Below are 21,584 nucleotides of genomic sequence, written 5' to 3' on the forward strand. Positions count from 1 at the left end.
AGTTTCATGGAACATGGAAGGAGAGGATCCTCCAGTTGGGCTCCTTCGCCCTTGATCATGGGAGAGAGCAAGAGATGTGGGATGCAACTCCTGTAGAGCAGTGAAGCTGAGTTTGTGAATTTCTTCTGTCAATCCTTTTTTTTTTTTTTTAAGTGTTCAGGATCAAACCCAGGGCTACGTGGATGCAACATAAGCACTCTGCCAAACAAACTCCATCTCCAAGCTACAGGGCTGCCTTTGACAATGCACTCAGACACCTCTCTGGGAAGCTTCTGGTCTCATGAAGAAGCTCAAGGGCTCTAGGGTTTGCTATCCCTAACATGAAGCTTGGCTCCAGCCTGGGACCTGGGGTCTGTGAGTTTGTTTCCTATTGCCACTTCTAGCAGAGCAGTCGTTTTGAAAGTTAACAATGGCGTAAATGCAAATACAAAGAAGTCGTCCTCACTTTAACCTGAGCATTAATGAGGAGGCAGGATTTCTGCTCTAGACCAGGAGCTAAGTACCATTGTGGCAATGGAAGTGGGGGGGGGGCAGTTGGGGGGGGCAGAACTCTCAAGGGATGATGCAGAACAGGGACTCTGGAGGAAGAGTATTGGAGTTAAACATACATGCACACACACACACACACATTGCTTGTTCACTTGCTAGCTGTGAGATGCTGATCAAGCCCCTCCCCCAACCTACAGGCTGCTTATTGCTAAAACCAGGGATAATATTCACACTCAACTCACAGGGGTCAGAGGAAATGGAAATGAAAGGAGATTGGCATGTACCTGTTTCACAGGTGCTGTTCTAGGTGCACTGTATACACAGAGCCCTGTGCACAGAAAGTTTGCTCAATGAATGGTGAAAATGGCCTGGAGAGATGGCTCTGCAGTTAAGAGGACTGGCTGCTCTTAGAGGACCCAGTTCAATTCCCAGGACCCACATGGCAGCTCACAACTGTAACTCCAGTTCCATAATATCTGGTACCCTCACACAGACACACATGCAAACAAACAAACAAACAAACAAAAAACCAAAAACCAATGTACATAAAATTTTTTTAAAATCTTGATAGATAGATAGATAGATAGATAGATAGATAGATAGATGGAGAAGCTCCCTCAAACTGATAAAGGCTCCTGTGATTTCAATGTTTCCTTTGGCCCTTCATCTAATCATAAGCTTACCTCTGGCAATTGCTTTGGCTGATACTTGTCTTTCTCCATCCTATACATAGTGAGTCTTTGCTTATTAGTAAATGATTACACCCTGTGGTCTTTCAAGGCCTGTTCCCAAGCTCCAGCCACTAAGCCTATCTCTGGGTTCCTGTCTGTCCTGGGAAGGGCAGCCTGTTCCGGTACCTTGTCCAGCTCATCCTCCAAGAGGCAGGGATCCAGGCCCAGGGCTGGGAACTGCTTCTCCTTAACAGTCATGATGACGCTGTACATCTCTGAGTAGTCCTTGGTAGTCAGGTGTGAGAAGTTGACGTGAGGTGGGATGAGGTCCCGGCTCAAGACATTGGAGTTGAGGTACCCTAGAATTTTCTCAGCATTCCTGCAGTGCAAAGAGGGCGGGGTCAGGTAAGAAGGTAGGAGTAGGACCCTGGAGACCCCTCTCAGAAACCCAGGCAGGGCACCCACAGGCCACTGACAGAAACATCCACGAGCCTGTTCTTGTGGGCCAAGGCTGAGGAAGATGATGGTCTCATTCCTTACGGAACGGAGGGGACCTTTCACCCTGCCCGGCCCACCTGCTACCCCTGGGTGAGGCAGACAGGGAAACGAGGAACCGGAGGGGCCATGCCACCTACTCGACCACACACTTCTCATTCATGATGTTGGCTTTGAAGCCCAGCACAGCAAACACCACGAGGGTGGCCAACACCGAGGTGAAGAAGTTGATGAAGGACACCAGGGCAGCATCGAAGTGGCAGTTATTGTCCTGTTTGTTGTAGCTGGAAAAGGCGATGACGCCTCCAAAGCCCAGCCCCAGGGCGAAGAAGACCTGTGTGGCTGCCTCCCGCCACACCTGGGGGTCCAGCATCTTGTCCAGCTACGGGCATGACCATGGGAGCAAAGAAAGAGACAAAGAGATGATGGTTTTAATCGTGTGCCCACCATCCCACCCTTTCCTCAGCTTCAACTGAGACCATGCAACATGGCTTGGTATAAACCAGCAATGGCTGTAGGATCCTGGGAAATTCACCTAACTCCTCTGAGCCACAGCTTCCTCACGTGCAGAAGACAGATAACACTGTCGACCTGTTTAAATACTGAGTGCTTACACAGGAGGCGGAGTTACAAGAGTATCTGGGTGATATGGAGCCATTTCCAAAGCCTTTATCAAATCACTTTTTCTTTCACACTTCATTCTTCAAGGTAGGGGCCAAGGAGAGTGAAATAGGCATGGTTCCAGCATCCTTGGAGCTTATGGGCTAGTTGGACAGATGGACATTGGGAAACTGATTCCACCAACAGATGCTAAATTGAAAATATGGCAAGGGTTGGGACAGTCAGGCACTCAGTGGATCAGGAGGCAAGGGATGCTTCTCAGGGGAGGGAATCCTCGAGATGGCCTTCTGACCAGTGACAGCAGAGATGAGAAAAGCATTAGGGTGATCAGTGTGAGCATAGGACTGCATATAAAGGGACACCGAAGTGCCCGAGGTGGTTACACAATGAAGGGGTATGGCTGGACTGATGAAGTAGTATAAATATGTTGGTGCAGGTAGGGGTGCAGATGAGGTGAGCAAGTGGAGTGATGTAGGTAGAGGTACAGTGATATAGGCAGCAAAGGTGGTACCGGCGAGATAATATAGGCAGGAGAGGTGATGCAGACACAGTGGTACAGGTGAGGTGGTTCTTATGAGATAGTATAGATAAGCAAGTATGTTTGGAGAGGTGAGGCAGTGCAGGTGGGATAGTGCAGGTGAGGCAGTGCAGGTGGGATAGTGCAGGTGAGGCAGTGCAGGTGGGATAGTGCAGGTGAGGCAGTGCAGGTGAGACAGTGCAGGTGAGGCAGTGCAGGTGGGATAGTGCAGATGAGGCAGTGCAGGTGAGACAGTGCAGGTGAGGCAGTGCAGGTGAGGCAGTGCAGGTGGGATAGTGCAGATGAGGCAGTGCAAGTGAGGCAGTGCAGGTGGGATAGTGCAGGTGAAGCAGTGCAGGTGGGATAGTGCTGGTGAGGCAGTGCAGGTGAGACAGTGCAGATAAGGCAGTGCAGGTGAGGCAGTGTAGGTGGGATAGTGCAGATGAGGCAGTGCAGGTGGGATAGTGCAGGTGAGGCAGTGCAGGTGAGACAGTGCAGGTGAGGCAGTGCAGGTGAGGCAGTGCAGGTGAGACAGTGCAGGTGGGATAGTGCAGGTGAGACAGTGCAAGTGAGGCAGTGCAGGTGGGATAGTGCAGGTGAGACAGTGCAGGTGAGGCAGTGCAGGTGGGATAGTGCAGATGAGGCAGTGCAGGTGAGGCAGTGCAGGTGGGATAGTGCAGATGAGGCATTTCAGGTGGGATAGTGCAGATGAGGGAGTGCAGGTGAGGCAGTGCAGGTGGGATAGTGCAGGTGAAGCAGTGCAGGTGGGATAGTGCAGGTGAGGCAGTGCAGGTGAGACAGTGCAGATAAGGCAGTGAAGGTTAGGCAGTGTAGGTGGGATAGTGCAGGTGAGGCAGTGCAGGTGGGATAGTGCAGGTGAGGCAGTGCAGGTGAGACAGTGCAGGTGAGGCAGTGCAGGTGAGACAGTGCAGGTGGGATAGTGCAGGTGAGACAGTGCAAGTGAGGCAGTGCAGGTGGGATAGTGCAGATGAGGCAGTGAAGGTTAGGCAGTGTAGGTGGGATAGTGCAGATGAGGCAGTGCAGGTGGGATAGTGCAGGTAAGGCAGTGCAGGTGAGGCAGTGCAGGTGGGATAGTGCAGATGAGGCAGTACAGGTGGGATAGTGCAGGTAAGGCAGTGCAGGTGAGGCAGTGCAGGTGGGATAGTGCAGATGAGGCAGTACAGGTGGGATAGTGCAGATGAGGCAGTGCAGGTGAGACAGTGCAGGTGGGATAGTGCAGGTGAGACAGTGCAGGTGAGACAGTGCAGGTGAGGCAGTGCAGGTGGGATAGTGCAGGTGAGACAGTGCAGGTGAGGCAGTGCAGGTGGGATAGTGCAGGTAAGGCAGTGCAGGTGAGGCAGTGCAGGTGGGATAGTGCAGATGAGGCAGTACAGGTGGGATAGTGCAGATGAGGCAGTGAAGGTTAGGCAGTGTAGGTGGGATAGTGCAGATGAGGCAGTGCAGGTGGTATAGTGCAGGTGAGGCAGTGCAGGTGAGACAGTGCAGGTGAGGCAGTGCAGGTGAGACAGTGCAGGTGGGATAGTGCAGGTGAGACAGTGCAAGTGAGGCAGTGCAGGTGGGATAGTGCAGATGAGGCAGTGCAGGTGGGATAGTGCAGGTGAGACAGTGCAGGTGGGATAGTGCAGGTGGGATAGTGCAGGTGAGACAGTGCAAGTGAGGCAGTGCAGGTGGGATAGTGCAGGTGAGACAGTGCAGGTGAGGCAGTGCAGGTGGGATAGTGCAGATGAGGCAGTGCAGGTGAGACAGTGCAGGTGGGATAGTGCAGGTGAGACAGTGCAGGTGAGGCAGTGCAGGTGGGATAGTGCAGGTAAGGCAGTGCAGATGAGGCAGTACAGGTGGGATAGTGCAGATGAGGCAGTGCAGGTGAGACAGTGCAGGTGGGATAGTGCAGGCGAGACAGTGCAGGTGAGGCAGTTCAGGTGGGATAGTGCAGATGAGGCAGTGCAGGTGGGATAGTGCAGGTGAGACAGTGCAGGTGGGATAGTGCAGGTGGGATAGTGCAGGTGAGACAGTGCAGGTGGGATAGTGCAGGTGGGATAGTGCAGGTGAGATAGTGCAGGTGAGGCAGTGCAGGTGGGATAGTGCAGTGTGAGACAGTGCAGGTGGGATAGTGCAGGTGAGACAGTGCAGGTGAGGCAGTGCAGGTGGGATAGTGCAGATGAGGCAGTGCAGGTGCGATAGTGCAGGTGAGACAGTGCAGGTGGGATAGTGCAGGTGGGATAGTGCAGGTGAGACAGTGCAGGTGGGATAGTGCAGGTGGGATAGTGCAGGTGGGATAGTGTAAGTGAGGCAGTACAGGTGGGATAGTGCAGGTAGGGTAGAACAAGTGGTTCTGAGAAAATCCAGAGTCAAAGGCCTTTAAAGATCTTTGTATTTATTCTATGAAAGCACTTGATCTGGGAGACACTAAAGGGATGAAGAAGGAAGGCCACTATTAGATGTGCATTCACAAAAGTAACTGGTGTATGTAGCTAGGAAGCTCTAGGAAACACCTTCTGGAAGTCCAAGTGGGATGTGATAGTGGCTTTGTCTGTCGCTAGATGGTGCTGAGGGAGAAATGGGGACCTTAAAGATGGACTGGAGATGGGTATGCTCAGCCATGCCTGTGGCTGGTTTGGAGATGGGTCTCAGGGAAGAAGAGATCCACAGGGTTGGGCAGAACAGGTTTTGACAGCAGTTACAGAGACACTGAGTTTTAATGTGCTGGAAGATGTCCAGTAGGGAGCTGGGCAGATACTGCAGCTTTACTGCCGAGAGCACAGCTGGAGAAAGCGGTTGTGACTAGCATGTGTCCCTCCCTGTAGGATAGTGGCAGACACTGAGAAGAGGCCCCACAGATCCTGAGGCCAAATTTATCTCTAGGGTTTCATGCAGAGAAGAGGAAGTCAACTTGAAGGGAGCAGAAGAGGCACAAGGCACGCGTGGGGTGGGGGTGGGGGTGGGGACCCAGGGCCAGGACATTGTAAAGGGAAGGTCTGCATCCCAGTGGAAGATCCCAGAGAGGAAGTCAGCAGCCGGGAGGTAACAGGTGGGTTTAGCTCTTCAGAGGCCCTGGAGCCAGGGGGAGGAAAGGGAGGCAGCATAGGGAAAGAAATAGAACCACAAATACAAACTAGTTCTTAGAGAAGCAGCCTTGGAAGGCAGTAGAGAGAATATTAATCAGGGGAGGAAAAAATCTATGAAATCAGGCATGGCTTGATGGTCGGACTAAAAAAAACTAGTGGGAGGCAGGGATGTAGGAATGGAAAGTGGAGCTGTCCTCCACAAGAGCCCTTTGAACTACTTGTTAGAAATGGAAGAGGAAGAAAGACAGGAAAGGTGCAAGCAGGTTTTGTCTGTCGTGTGAGGGGTCCTTGACTTGATAGCCCTGCTTTCCCTGAAAAGCAAGAAGCAAGCGAGGGTGCTGAAGGGTAGATGCTACACCAGTGGTCACGGAGGAGCCTGGGAGACAAAGGGTCCCGGAAACAGGGAAAAGAGATCCTGTGCTGCTGTGTGCCACCCTGTGTGCAAAGGTAAGGTATGCTGTTTGCTGTTGTTTGTCTCCCAAGAAAGGGTCTCACTGTGTGTGTGTGTGTGTGTGTGTGTGTGTGTGTGTGTGTGTGTGTGTGTGTATGTGTGTGTGTGTGTGTGTGTGTGTGCATGTGTATGCTCACACATGTGTATATGCCTGTGTTTATACAAATATACAGAATGAGAGGAGAAACTCAGGGCCTCCATCCCTAACACTGAGGTCTGGCTTTTGATGTAGAATGAAATTTGTTTGTTTGTTTGTTTGTTTGATTAGAAACCCAGGCCCAGGGTTTTTTTGTTTTTTTTTTTAACTTTGGTGTCAAACTGGGTTTAGACTTAGGGGTTTTTACTTCTAATTTTATTTTAAGATAATAATACAGTGTTATGAGACACAGTAGTGTTAACATCCCCAGCAAGGTCCAGGGCTTCACCCTGTAACAAACACTTTAGGGTCTCAGCAACACAATAGGAATCTCCACACCAATTGAATCAATAAAGACTGTAAATAGCCTCACATCTGTGCTGGTATTTTCCCTCCAAATGAGTTTCTATAGAACTCAAAGTGGAAAGAAGCAGCTTAAAAAAAGACATTAGTAAATAGGGGCCTGTAGTAGGACTACTAAAAAAGGAGAGGTTAGAGAAAAGGAGAAGAAAATAGCCAGTCACTTCTAAACCCCTCTCTCTCCCCTCACCCCTTTGGGTGACAAATTTTCAGTGATTCTCCAAAAGGCTCCAGAAATGAGTTGAGTTACATATACTTTGAAGGCATGCTGGACTTCACTGGCGTTTTCTGGTGTCATGATTTCATGTTTGAGACTCAAGCATGAGACTTTCTTAGGATTCTCATTATTCCCAGAAGCTGAAGCAGGAATGTGGCTTTATGTCTAGCCCAATCACTGTTTTGAGTCAAATTTCTTAAATAAAAGCAGCTATTCCAGGGAAGACAACCCAGTTCCAAACTGATGAGTAAGACTGATCTAAAAGCTTGAGGGACACTGCAAGGGACAGGGAAGGACTGAAGGGCATGTAATGATTTTTGTTAGAAACAATTGTTTCTTTGTTAAGATCAAAGCTGTCATTATTCTTTTTAAACATGACCTATAGAGAAGGGTAGCATAGCAAATCCCTACTCTAGTCATTAGAATCCCAGTCTCAGAAACTATCCATATGAGACCAATCTCATTCTTGTAAATCCAACGCCCCCCCCCCCACCATCCTCACCCAATTCCCTCCAGCCCTAGATAATTTTGAAGGAGGCTGATAGCTCCGAATTGAGTTTGAGGCCCCATAAAATCATGTAATGCTTTAGCTTGCTCTTGGAGAGGAGATGGCCCTGTGTGACACCCTTGCTTCTAGTCCATAGCTTAAATGGGACACTTTGCTGTTGGAGATGAACAGGTACCCAAAGCTAATCTAGAGGTGATTTTAAAGGAGACTCTTGTCATGGGATGACACTATGTGACTTCAGGAAGTGTCACTATCTAGACAGGTCATACCAATTATCTAAACACTGGGATAAGAAGAGAGGTGGGAAGGGATTTTCTACTCTGGAGGGAAGCCCATTCCCTCCCAGGTGCCCAGTGTGATATAGCATTGGCTTTCTGCTGTTTCTTTGGCACAGCTGTTAAGTCACTTCCTGCCAAGGGAACAAGATGTTTTGCAGCATAGAAGATGCTTTCTGAATGCATAAGCAGCCGCCGAGCACCGCCCGAGTGGTGAGTGACAGCAGCTCACACGTGACAGCAGCACACACTCTTGCTTCTCAGTACCTGCCATTTCTCTAGCGCCTGCCACGGCAGAGCCAGACTGAGCCACAAGACACCAGATGGCACTGGAGTGCAGAGTTCCCACCGCCTAAGAATAGTGTCACCTTCACAAGGGACAGAGACAATAATAGCTTGTGCTTGCTATGTGTTCTCCACTTGTCGGGAGCAGTCCTATGAGCTCTGCCGACAGCCCTGGGCAGGGAAATCGCTGTGCACCCCATCTTGAAGCTATGAAAATAAATCTCAAGAAATGAGGGGCCTTCCCAGTGGAAGCTGGGTGATGAGCTGGCCGCAGGTCACAAGGCTGGCCATCTTCTTGATGGGAGAGGTCTTTGCTCAAATAGGCGTCAAGAAGTCCCACAACCAGACTCTTTTCTTGAGTTCTTGGGACTTTCACGAATGCCTCTGCTTTTCTCCAGAAGTTAATATACACTCTTGATCCTTTAGGCTCCTTTTCTTTACCCCTCAATCCCAGAAGTCCAGTTTCCTTCCTCAGACATATGTAACCATGATATTGGCTTCTGGAGAATTCTCCCAGCAACAATTATACAGATTACAGCACACTGAAATACATATCTCAAGTTACAACACATACAGACACATGTGTGCGTATATTTCTCCCACACCTCATGGAGCTCTTCCTACTCTGGGAGCACACCACCCTGCTCTTAGTTGCCATACTTCCTCAGTGTGCTTCCTGGGATCCCACAGAGTCCCAGAGTGCCTAGCAAACTGCGCTGCTCTGTCTCCTCACAGCCTCACCCCACACTTAATTCATCTCTTTGGAAGCAGTAATAATAAAAACACTTACCCTGAGGGGCCTTAAGTAAGTTGATTCGTGTAAGGAGTGTAACACAACTGCTTAAGTGCCTCACCAGCGTCAGAGGCTATGTGCTTTCACAATAGTAGTGTGCAACAGGCTGTACTGTCAGATTGCTGAGAGCTAGGGGTGGTCCACTAGCTACCAAGGTCCTGTCCACTTCTGAGTCCTATTTACCAGATGGCTTTTAGGGCCATGCCTGTCCATTGTTCCCAAATGGACAATGACTTCACACTCACACTTCCTTAGCTCTCCAGTGTTCCTTCCTTTTTTCATTCCCCAGATAACCACTTGGTTTCCTACCTTGCTGAGAAAGATAACTCTACCAGAAGAAGACTCCACCATTAGAACCTCTCCCTCCCGACAGCTTCTCCGTGACAGCATGCTGCCAGGGGCTGCTCTCTCTTGTTGATGTGGAAACTTTGAATCAAGCTAACACCAGCTCTTCCCCCGCCAAGGACACTGGGCCTCTCCCTGATGCCATCTGGATCGTTTTAAAGTGCACAGTTCAACGATTTTTAGCACACCAGTCATGCAGTCTGTACCACTATTAATGTAGAGCCTCTCCCTTCCCCTCAACAAAAGCACGTTTCTATTAACAGTTGTTCCTCATCTCTCCCCTCAAGTCCAGCCCTACATGACTGCTAGATACTGTCTCTATGAGTTTCCTTGCTCTGGCTTCTCATATGCTTGGAATTGCATAGTATGTAGTAGTCTCTTATGTCTTGCTTCTTCCACTTTGCTTAATGTTTTCCAGGGTCTTCCATATTGTAGCATTTATCATGAATTACTTTATTCTTGTGTGTGTGTGTTATATACATGATCATAGGGAATGATGATATATTTCTGTATGTACATGGGTGGAAGTCACAGGTTAGCCTTGAATCTCTTCCTTGCTCTCCACCATTTATTTGTTTGTTTTTGATACAGGGTATCTAACTGGTTAACTAAGTCATTGAACACTGGTAGCCTAGACTAGAACCTAAACTGACTGAGCACCAGGTCCCAAGGATCTTCTCATGTTTCCGTCCACAGAGTTGGCGTTGCAAGTACATGCCACCATGCCTGGCTCTTCTATGTAGGTTTTAGGGGTCACATTTGGGTCCTCAGGCTTGCATAGCATGCCTATTATTGACTGTGCCATTATCACAGCTCGGGTACCTCATCCCCTCCTAGAGATGGATAGCATTCCATTTTATACACAAGCCCCGCTTTCTATGTCCACTCCTCAGCTGATTGGCATCTTGGTTGTTTCTACTTCAGGTCTACTATAAACCACTCTGCTATGAAGCTTTATGTTCAAACTTCCTGTGAAATCACATTTTGAGTTTTCTTAAGATCTCAGGTAGAATTGCTGCTTCATATATGGAGACACCAGGCTGTTTTTTAAAGCTCTTTTCAATTCTAGCCTGCCAGTGTTTGATGGATTGTTCTAATCATTATATAAATTCTGCAGTAATATCCTTGACCTGGGCCCTCTCCACTTACTACTGCATTTCTCTCTCTCTCTCTCTCTCTCTCTCTCTCTCTCTCTCTCTCTCTCTCTCTCTCTCTCTCTCTCTGTGTGTGTGTGTGTGTGTGTGTGTGTGTGTGTGTCTCTGTGTGTCTTGTTTGTTTGCTTCCTTTTATAGTGAAACTACCAAATATAAATGCTGTCACCTACTTGTCTCTGACTCCTTACCTCACTTTCTTTCGTTCTATTACTATTAGAGTTGGTCCCCCAAATTCTACCAAAGCATCTCCCATGAAGGCCACCGATGCCGCTTCTGTTGCCAGCTGATTGGTCTTTATCATGTGAACATTCCATCTTTATTCAGACATTCTCTCCACTCTGCCTAGGGGCAGGAGGATGTGTGCTTCTTCCTCCTTCTCTGCCTCCCTCACCTGTTCTTTTTCCTTCAAGCTATAAACATGGAGGCTCCAGAGCTGGGTCCCTTCTGACAGCCCTCACCCTCCAGGTGACACAAGCCAAGCCACAGCTTTCAATTCCATTACCCAGGAACCCCAAATTTGTTCCTTCACCTCTTTCTTCCAGATTCATAGAGCAAACTGCCACTCAGCATCTCCACCTGCTTATCTGACATTTTAAAACTGCCACATCCAAAACAATTCTCTGAGTGTTCCCCTTAGATTCCGCTTCTCCCACCATCCTTCCCATCTCTGTAAATGTCATCGTCATCCTTCTGGTTGCTCAGGCAAAAGACCTTGGAGTTCCTCTTGGCTCCTCCCACATGTCCTATCCAAACAACAGCAAACCCTCCTGAGTCTGCTCTCTAAGTGTTTCTTCAACTCAACCAATTCACTCCTCCATCATCTCTTGGCTGGCAGTTGCCTCTCACCCAGTGACCCTCACAAGCAAGCCTCCCTGTTCTACTCTTGAACTCTCTATGGCAGCCTTCAAAGAGGCTCCAGGTGACCATATTATCCCATCCTTCTGCCCAGAACCTCCACTGGCCATAGTTCCTACAGAGACAAAAATGCCTCATGCCCCCCTAGACCCTCTCTCCCTTCCATTCTAGCACACCTAGGTTTTGGAAGATGGCCCAGCCTGAAGTTCCTTTCATTCATTGTCTCTCTGTCTAGAACAGAAGGTGTGATCTCCACATCTGCATGTAGCTAAGGAGAAAGGGACTCCTTAGAGTGACTATTCAAATGTTCTTTCTCCATGAGGCCTTCCTTGACTACTATGTATAAAATTACAACTCTTCTCTTAGATACCCCAGTTCCTTTGTTCTCTGCTCTATCCCCCCCCCCCAACCCTCACCCCTCAGCCACAGCAGTCAGTCTCAGTGCTGGATCTTAGCTTATATCACCCATTATGAAGGCTGAGAAATCTGTCTGCTGTACTCATGACTGAATCTCAGTCTTAGAACAGCGTTTGGCATCCAGTGAGCCATTGTCGGATGAATGCAAAGACAAATGATAGGCATTTGGAGCATGTCAATCTCTTGCTACTAAAATAAATGCCATAGCAACCAATACTGAGCACTGACCAGTTTGTTTATATATGATTACATTTGTAGAAAAAAAATACCTACAAGTGAAATTACGGGGCCAAAAATATGAATATTTATAATTCTGACTCTGAGAGTTTATGTGTTCAGAGAACTCCCTAATTCACCATTATATGTTGGGCAAATTACATAAGAATTACAGGGCTCTCTATGGTGACATAAGTTTGCAATCAGATGAAAAAATGATAAGGGAAAGCTGTCTGGGAATTTCAAGCAATTCAGTAGCCATTAACACCAATTACTATTCCATCAGAGGCACTAGTGAATCATCCCAGCATCCTGGTCGCACAGCAGGCGTCAGATCCACTGGCTTTCTGCTTGTGGGCCTGGACAAAAAGGATAGGTCCTGTATCCTGGATGATTTCTGATGTTGGAAGAAGTCAGGGAAGGAGGGAGGACCTCTCACATCATCCAGCACTGTCTGAAAGGAGTCTGAGATGCCATGGCCAGAATTACCTTGGACTCTGCTCAGGATGACAAATGGCATGATCTCTTGGGATGTTACTGACATTGAAGCCTATATTAACATAACAGTGCCCATATCCTGGGCACCTCTGGACATTTACCTGGTACTCTATGGTATCAAGAACTTTAAATGGACACAGAGATTCTCATATCATGGCCCCAGAGGCCCATGTTTTACCTTATGTGTCGAAAACAGTTACCTCTCCACAGTGGTTCTCATCCTGCACTGACTGCTAAATGGCTGGTGCTGACTGTGGCGTCATCTTCTCCGCACAGTAATGGAGGTATCCATAAATAGAAACCTCACTCCAGGCAAACAGTAGCACAGGCTGCCTCGGTGCCCTTGATAGAGCAGAGCTCAAGTCTTCTTAGTCACCCCTCCCTGACCAATGCAACCCTCCAACTCGCAGGCAGGAGCTGTACCATAGAATTGCTCAGTGGACACAATGCCAAGCTAGGTCAAGAAAGACTTGTCCTGGAGACCAACAAATCAGATGAGCCATGAGCTTCAACCACGCCAGTTCTTGGGGACTTGGCTCCTCTCTAGGGTTTGATTTTTTAGCTCAGAAGATTTTAGCCTCTACAAATGCCAAGATAGATTCACATGGCTTCTGGAACATCCAGGAAATGGTTTGAGAAAGGAGGTGCCCCCGTTGCTCAATGAGTACCTAAGCTATATGCATCTAAATAAGGAATCTTGACTGAGAGTTATAAACTGCAAGTGTCCACGGCTATAACCACTTGGGAAGTATTTTGGCTGAAGTATTTTTGCTGTATAACCTTTTGAGACAGCAAGTTCAATTTTTACTGTAGATACCCTATAGAAACTTGAACAAAGATGTGCGTAACAATGTTGATTATAGCTTGTGGCCGGTTAGGTTTTATTGTCAACTTTACACAACTAGGAAGAGGGAATCTCAACTGAGTAACAACCCAGATCAGACTGGCCTGTGGACTTGTCTGTAAGAAGTTATCTTGATTAATGATTGCTGTGGAAGAGTCCAGCCCACGCTGGACAGCACCATCTCCAGGCAGATAGAGCTGGGCTATATAAGGAAGCTAGCTGAGAACGACTCTGAGAGTGAGTCAGTAAACAGCATTCCTCAGGCTCTGCCTTTTCCTCAGTGGTGGATGGTGACTTGGAAGGATAAGATGACGTCAACCCTATCCTTCTCAAGTTGTTTTTGGTCACACTGTGTATCACAGCAACAAGGAAACTAACCAGAACATAGCATTATCAGCAAGAGAAAAAAACTGGAAACTACTTAAATGGCCATCAGGTAGAAAACAAATAAGTACATTTTATCTGTGGGTAAAACATTATACCACACTGAAAAAGAGGCACTAGAGCCATCTATCATGTATGTAAATCATATATATCATATGCACACATCATTATATGTAAAACAAAAAGAATAGTGTCATGAAAAATCACAAGCAAGTCATAGGGGGATACCTGTGAAGATATATGCAGACTCTAAAAGTACGTAAAAATGCTATGCACTGTTTGTGGAAATATGTCTAACATCTTAAAGAATGCATTAGCAGAATAAATTCCAAATTCGGAATAATAGCTTCTGTAACCCCAATTTGCACTCGGGCCCTAATATTCAGGAGTGACTCCCTGGAATTGAGCAAGTTGAGGAATCGGCTCCAGAGAATGGGATTCGTGTCTTTGTAATAGGGACTCGAGCTATGAGAAGTAAGATATCAGATATCTGGCAGCTAGCAGAGAGTGACTCTGGGAGAGAGTCAGTAAGCAGCATTCCTCTGCTTCTGCCTGAGCTCCACTCTGACTTTTCCTCAGTGATAGATTGTGTCCCTCTGCCCTTTCACCATGGAATCTTCTGGTGCCTTCACATTGACCTTCCCGGTTCTAGAACTGTGAGCAATAAATTTCATTTGCTTCTAAATTACTTAGTCTAAAGTATTTTTGTTACAGTAGCAAAAGCAGACTGCCAGCAGCTACCTTTGAGAAAGAAAAGTAACGTGACATCAGAGAGCATTACAAAGTCACTTTATTTGCATCTGTGATGTTTTACTCCTTTTAAAATGTCTATTATATTACTATATAAGCTTGAAATATTTCACAGTTAAAGAGATAATATAATGGGTGTCTGAATCCTCTGAGGTGAATTGAAGTACTGTGTGTCTTTGGTGGTCTGGTGGTCAAGTCCAGTGTTTTTTGTGCCATTATCTTTTGGATCTTCATACCAGTGACTCTTCACTCTGTCAGCAGCCTACCTGGAGACATTTGTGAAGCTCCACATTTATATACATCACCAAAGCATCTAACATCTTCACATAGCTCAGTGAAGTATAACTCAAAGACTCAAGTGGATGCTTGAGATTGATTGTGACTCTACAGTGACTGCTGAGGTCATTCATGGAAGCCAGTGGCCTTCTCATAACCACTTACCCCAGAGGAAGCAGACTGCTTATCTGTTAGATACCATGTGTTTACAGCCCTATTGTTTGCTTAAAGAGATATACTGCATGCTTGTGGGTATGACTGTAGAAATCTTGGTTGTTCAGTCCAACGATGCCTAGGGCTAGTTTGTGCTATTATGGATAGTGTAAGCCTTAACCATGGCCACCATCCACACACCAGAGCATACTCACAATAGCAGGGCAGGGGAGTCATAGGGACCTAGGGACTTCAAACTCCATAGGATTTGAGGTCTTCTGTATCACCCAGTGTGAACTACCTGTGTCAGGGAGCATTTGTATGTGCATTTGTTTACGAATGGATGGTGGCTCTATGGAGCCCTGAGGTTTCCAGCTCGTCTGGCCCAGTCTGACCTGGAGCATGTGGGCTAGAGTCTTAGCAGACCCCTTCTGGCTGCTACTTGACAAGGGTATTTGGAGATGAAATGCTTGGTCTCACCAACTGGAGGCACTAATTACATTGTTTATGGCAATCTACAATTATTATTCCCCACTGGCATGACTCCCATAGCTGTGCCCAGTGTTCTAAATGGCCATGAGGTGAGGACAGACCACCTTCCTGAAGGCTGGGCACACATCTTCAGGATACCTGTTTCTCATCTGCGTCCTCTATAAACAGTTTCTGTGCGTTCCTTTCATAAGTTATAGGTAGGATTGAGAGGGAGCCTGGGTGGGCTCCTTGTTCCCCTGGTTTGGGTACAAACTGGAATTCCTGAGGGGAGTTCATCTTCCTGGCTCCTGTTGTCACAGATCCATGAAATAAAGCCACCCTCGAGTGAGTGAGTGAATGAATGAATGAGTGAATGAGTGAATGAAGCCCCTCCCTCACGTTTCAATGGCATCTGCCAGTACCATGGCTGCAGGCATATCTGGTGCTTTTCCACATCCTTGCTCGTGTGGTTTCCTTTGATTAATAAATCATACTGGTACTTGCCAAAGCCCATCCTGCTCTGCAAGGCTCATTTCAGAGGCCACCTCTTTCCCGGAGCCTTTTCTGATTTTACCCAAATTGGTATAGCATCTCTCTCCTTGAAACATGAGGACAGAGCCTACGGCCCTTTCCTTGTTCCTCTCCATGGGAGCTGGCAGAACACCTGACACACAGTCGGGTTTGGATGTGAAACTGCATGAAGCTGATCTGATGGGGTTCCCCAGTGGATCTGATGGGGTTCCCCAGATGTAGGGGGCCACAAACCCTTACCTTAGGAGTGAACATGTGCAGGATGCCATCCACTGCCCCTCGAAGCAGCAGCCCCCGGACCAGGAAGCAGGCCAACACCACATAAGGGAAGAGGGAGCTGAAATACATTACCTGCAGAGAAGACAAAGGCCCCTGTCAGGCCAGCCCCTCCTACAGCAGACACCCTCCTTCCCTGCTCGCAGCTGGGGCCCAGGATCCTCCTCTGATACTAGGCAGCAGAACTTGGAGCCCGGAGACCCCAGGCACTGAGCCAAACCCACCATCCATCTGGCCCTGGGCCCAGGCAGGAGCAGAACAAGCTGGAGTCAGCACGGCTGTGCCTGGAGCTGTTCTGCCTTTCAAGGGCTGGCAGGAACTGTTAGGCTGTTACGGGGTGAAAAAATTCTGTGCTCTCCCTTCTCATTTTCCCAGTCTTGTGTCCCCAATGGACAGTTCCAGGATCTCCCCTGTCCTTAGAGGTCCTAAACAAAAGGTGTCTAGGTCTTGACACAGCAGAGCCCATCAGAGGAGGACCCAGCCCCTAGGGGTCCTGAACCTGAATCAGTTGCTAGCTGATATATGTTGTGCACCTTTCTACAGCCCTGTGTGCCTGCTACCGAGCCATACACAAAGAATTTGCTCATCGAACCTCATCTGCAGTAAAACAAATCTTGGGGATATTAAGGACAGGGCAGCAGAAAGGCTAAAAGGGTGCATTGTGAGCTAGCGACCTGAGTACTGCTCCTGCAGCTACCACCAACCAATCCTGGGTCCTCAGGCTGTCTATTAATCTTAGTATGTCCCCCATCTCCTCACCTTTAAAGGGCTGTAATACTCTTAACTCATACGTTGGTGAGAACCAAGGATGCTCAGATGTGACAGTTTAGACAAATACCATGAAGTCTCAGCTACTACTGTGGCCTCCAGAGAGGGGAGAGATTGGTGGCTGAAGTGATACCAGCTTTCTACAACTTAGTTTTGGGACTCATTGAGTCTGACAAAGAAAAAAAGGGCCTCAACAGACAGACAGACAGACAGACAGACAGACAGACAGACAGGGCTCCAGCGCCAGCCCAGACATACTAGCTGTGTGACATTATATGAAGTGCTTTCCCCTGTGCACACTTTAGTCTCCTTGTCGGTAAAATGAGTGGGGGCCTATCAGATGTCTGTCATCTTTTCTATCGCTTGCAGTACAATTCTACTAAGTCATAAATAATAGAGGTTGGAACTGCTGGGAAAGGCCCCTAGGGCTTGGCTGTTATGCACCTTCAGAGGCTGGACTGCTTGGGGGCCTCAAAGTTCTCAGCTGTTCTAACAGCCCTTTGCCCATGGAGCTCAGTGTAAGGGCAGAGCATCATTAGAAACTGTTTGGAGTACCCAGGCTTTTGCTTAGGAGCCTGAGGGGGCAGCATCCAGACAGGTGTCACCCCAAGATCAATACCTCCAGCTTTCCTTCTCCTTGATGTTTGCAGCACAGGCCTGAACTATGAACATCAGGGCAGACAAGGGTTCCAGCAATGACTCCCCAGTAAGCTCACCCTTGGGCTGTCTGCAGTGGTAATGCTCCGACCCCTCCCACGAGGCTATCACTGAAGTATTCTTCCTTGGTGGTCCAAGCTCCTGCTCTCTGGGCCCCTGCTGCCTTATCTCGGCTCACCTTTCCAGAGGACTGGATGCCCTTGACGACAGCCATGCCCACGATGCTCCAGGCCACAAGGAGGCAGAGTGTCATCTTCCAGTTGAGGCCCCCACTCTCTGAAATCGAGTTGGAGATGTCCAAGGCCTCTCGGTACCAAAAGTAGGTAGTAGCTGAGCTCTTCTCACACTCAGGCTCCACCACTGAAACCACAGAGGACACAGAAAGGTCACAGAGCCTCAGCTTCCAGCCCTAACAGCCGTGCCCTGTGTGGGACCTTGCCCAGATTGCAGTGGGTGAGTGGGTAGCTAAGAGTGGGCTGTGCCATGAGCTGGTAGATCCTCAGAAATTCTGAGTCTCTGGTGGGACCTAGCAGGCTTTAGGCCACAGTCAAATGGCTGAATTCCCACCCAGACCATCTTCTGTCCACTAATTCACAAAAAGAAGAATCAAATTTGTCTAAAGGTTCTTGGGGAAAAGGCCCAGAGACAGAGGCTGAAAACCCAGAATTCAGACCATTGGTTAAATATATATTGGTTAAATGTATGAGCATGGGAAAGTGGCTTCAGAATCTGTTTTTCCATCTGTGGAGTGGGACAGTCTGCTTCACACAAATTAAAACTCTTCTTAGACGTATGCTATCGAGGTAACACAGTACTTCATAATAACTGAACAAAATTCAATCCTCGAGACCTCTGTGAGTCAGACCAAAAGGAGATCAGTAGGTCATTCCTTCAGGAGAAGGGGGCAAAAATGAGGACCAGGTTTGGAATGCTTTCTCCAAGGTGACTCAAAACCCAACGAAAACCCAAATCTGAGCACTAGACAGTTTAGACTCCTTCCTGGGACAGGGCTGACTGGAGATCACAGCTGGGGTTCCTTAGGGATCCCACACTTGCCTGCTACAGTCCCATTCCTGATGACAGGACATTCACTCCAGGGCAGTGGGTACTGGAAAGACTTGAAGAAATAGAAGACGCTCCACCCAATGATCACATTGTAGTACAGCCCAACGAAGAGGCAGACCTGAGGATGAGGGCCAAAATAAGATAATCATAGAGGCTAGAGGTAAGCCATACCTCCCCACACACCATCCAAGGCCTAGCAGCTCAAAAACAGCCTTGATGGAGGATGAGGGGGGATGAGATGGAGCAGGAAGGGTCTGCTCCTAGTCCTCCTGCATTCATCTGATTCATCTGGTACTCAGGCAGGCCACAAAGGAATTCCTGGGATATTAAAATTTGCTCCTTTAAGCAATAAGCTCTTAAAATGTTAATTCTTTCCAGTTTTAAATTCCTGTAAGATACTCGAAGCCCTTCCTCCATCATTTCCTGATGACTCGGGATTTTAATTAGAGATGGCCTCCAGGACCGTGAAGGCATACCACAGCACTGGTCCTTATAGGCCCAGAGAGTGATGTGTTGAGATTGTGGGGATCACTGTTTTCTTCCATCTTCCCTTCTTTTGGGTGCTACTCTTTCTTTGAAACTTTGAGCAGTCTGCCTCTAGAGACACAGCAATTAAACTTGGCAGAGTTTATTAAAATAGGAGTGTCTATGTTTATAGGCAGGGCTTGGCTGTATCTGCTTCTGATACTCAGGTCCCTTCCAAAGTTCAGGCTAACCCAGACAATTGAGATTGCTAGTTAGTGTGAGTGCAGAGGGTCCTGGTCTCTTCCCTTTTGTATGAGTACCTATGCAAAGAAGCATGTATTCCTGCACACAGAGAGAAAAAGAGGGAGGGGTTGCACTGGAATAAACACACAGAGGTATCCATTTCTTTAACTGCCATGTTTTCAGTCCAAGTAGAGTGTTCCCTAACCATGCATGTGCATACATGGCCAGCCTGGCATTTACACTGTAGCTGACCACAGTAAGCTGTGCATACATAATGCCTGGTTTGACCATAGGGCAGAGCAGACTAAGGACAACCCTCCCACCGGGTTTGACAGAATCCTCTGTCCTTTCCAGATGTGGATTCCAGTTTTTGTCTCAAGCCTGAGAGTGGGCACTGAGGACTTTGCCTTTAAAGAATGCTCAGTTCCCTCAAGTGTATACAGCTCTTGGCTAGAATTCATCTACAGCCATACAGATGAGCCTAGAAGTCTCCATCCAAGGCCTATGAGGTTTCCCAAAATCTCATGTCTCCTGGGTTGATCATAAGGCTCTAGTCTGAGTATTTCAACTGTTCATTTACATGGCACACTAGCAAGGAGTCCTAAGCCACATACATTTGAAGCATTCTTCCCAAGGAAAGGTAATGGATTTCAAAAGCTGAAGACTGGTAAGGAGCGCGGGAAAGGGGGAAGGGGGTTGGGATACTAGGATGGTCCATCTGTCCCCAGATAATAGGGTCTGAGATATTCATGTGAACATGTCACATTTTTTGCTCTTTTGCATCATTTGTGGATGTCACATGTGGTTTCTGGCAGTACCATCAACTTTCAGTTTAGGAAATATGGTGACTATGGCCCTGAGACACAAGCTGTAAGCAATTCTGTGGTGGTTTCTCCTGCTCCCCTTGTCTTGGCCCAAGACTGTGGCCTATAAACCTGATGATGTCCTCTATAGTATCCACAAGTGGCCCCTCTGCCTCCCACACAGTGTCACCCTCCAGCACCGGACTCACAATACAGCTGGAAAAGCCGATGCCCCCCAGGCGGGGGCACACATAGTGCCACACACCAATGCTGCCACGGCGGATCCTCTGGCCCACAGCCAGCTCCAGAAAGAAGAGGGGGATGCCAATGATGATAAGCAGCACCAGATAGGGCACCAGATAGGCACCTGCAAGGAAAAGAAAAAGGCTGTTAGAGTAGGTCTGGATTAGAGGGCCAGTGTGAGGGAAGGGGTAGCCACAGTGTCCTACGGTCTTAACCTTAGTGTGCGCACAGTGGCAAGAGTGTGAGGGAAGGGGTGTGGGAGCCATATACCACAGTCTCAGCCACATCTCTTAGGCCACCTGGAGCTTCTTTGTGAATAGTATGGTTCATGGCTGTGATCTCTCCAACACTGGCACTTCCAGACTTTCTTCTCCTTGATCCTGTGACTTGAGATGTGAAAAGAAGGGCCATATGGATGCCAGAGGCTTCTGTTCACAGGGCTGGGTCCAGAAGTCCTCACCGCCTCTCAGGGAGCCGCATGCCAAGTCTCAGACTCTAACCTCACATAGTATTATGTGGATACCTGTCCACTATCCACCCAGAAGTCGTGATGGATCCTGCTCGCTCATTGCCAAGGGCTCACTCCCACCCTTCCCCACTCTGATCCAGCCTGCTGGCATCGGAGGCAGATGCTGACACAGCAGACTGAGACACTCTAGACACTCTAGCGAAGCCGAGCTTGGAAACTCTCCAGGGAGAGGGTCTGATCAGCCTCACCATTAATCCACAGCTAATTGGGAGGAATGGAAGAGAAATTAGCTGTTCAGGAAAGCGTGATAAGGGAATCATAAAGGATAGAATGATCTTGCTAAAGATTACAGATAACAAATTAATCTTGCTGTCTTAAACCTAGCTGCAGACACGATCTCAATTCCAAGTGACAGGGCATTTAGCAGGAGAATTAAAGCCACGGCTGGACATGGTCGAGTGCACCCCACCAAGAGTTGTGCCAAGATCCCTGTTAGCAGCACTATCAGCCAGGCCCTGCCTGTCAAACTGTCTTGCTGGTACCTGTCTCCTGGGTTTCCTAGCACCTCCAGGGAAAGCCTTTCCAGTGAGGAGTCTCCTAAAGACCCCAGCTACACTGCTCTGTCCCCTGTATCTCAACCTTTTCTGGCACGCACACCATCTCCCAATGAACACTGCGGGGTCAGGCATCTTCTGGACCCAAAATCCGTCAGTTAGCAACAGGAACTGTTTACCATGGGTCTCCTCTGGGCCAGACTCAAGCAGGAGAAACAGAAAGCACAGATGTCATCCTGGGAG

The 21,584-nt window shown here is 48.1% G+C and overlaps 1 protein-coding gene across 5 annotated transcripts in view; it reads right to left on the minus strand.

The window, feature by feature from the left end:
• Slc6a17 (solute carrier family 6 (neurotransmitter transporter), member 17) overlaps nt 1–21,584 on the minus strand; it is a 50,471-nt gene that overhangs the window by 7,834 nt on the left and 21,053 nt on the right. For all 5 annotated transcript variants that reach the window (NR_121629.1, NM_172271.2, NM_001293689.1 and 2 more), the window contains 6 exons: nt 20,285–20,442; nt 18,556–18,682; nt 17,678–17,859; nt 16,039–16,149; nt 1,796–2,037; nt 1,347–1,539 (listed from right to left, as the gene is read on the minus strand). Coding sequence is in view for 4 of the 5 variants with exons in the window: in NM_172271.2 (NP_758475.1) it covers nt 1,347–1,539; nt 1,796–2,037; nt 16,039–16,149; nt 17,678–17,859; nt 18,556–18,682; nt 20,285–20,442 (1,013 nt within the window). In the remaining variant the exon portion in view is untranslated. The remainder of the gene's footprint in view (nt 1–1,346; nt 1,540–1,795; nt 2,038–16,038; nt 16,150–17,677; nt 17,860–18,555; nt 18,683–20,284; nt 20,443–21,584) is intronic.

The sequence above is a fragment of the Mus musculus genome, chromosome 3, assembly GCF_000001635.26.
Source record: "Mus musculus strain C57BL/6J chromosome 3, GRCm38.p6 C57BL/6J".
Taxonomy (NCBI): domain Eukaryota; kingdom Metazoa; phylum Chordata; class Mammalia; order Rodentia; family Muridae; genus Mus; species Mus musculus.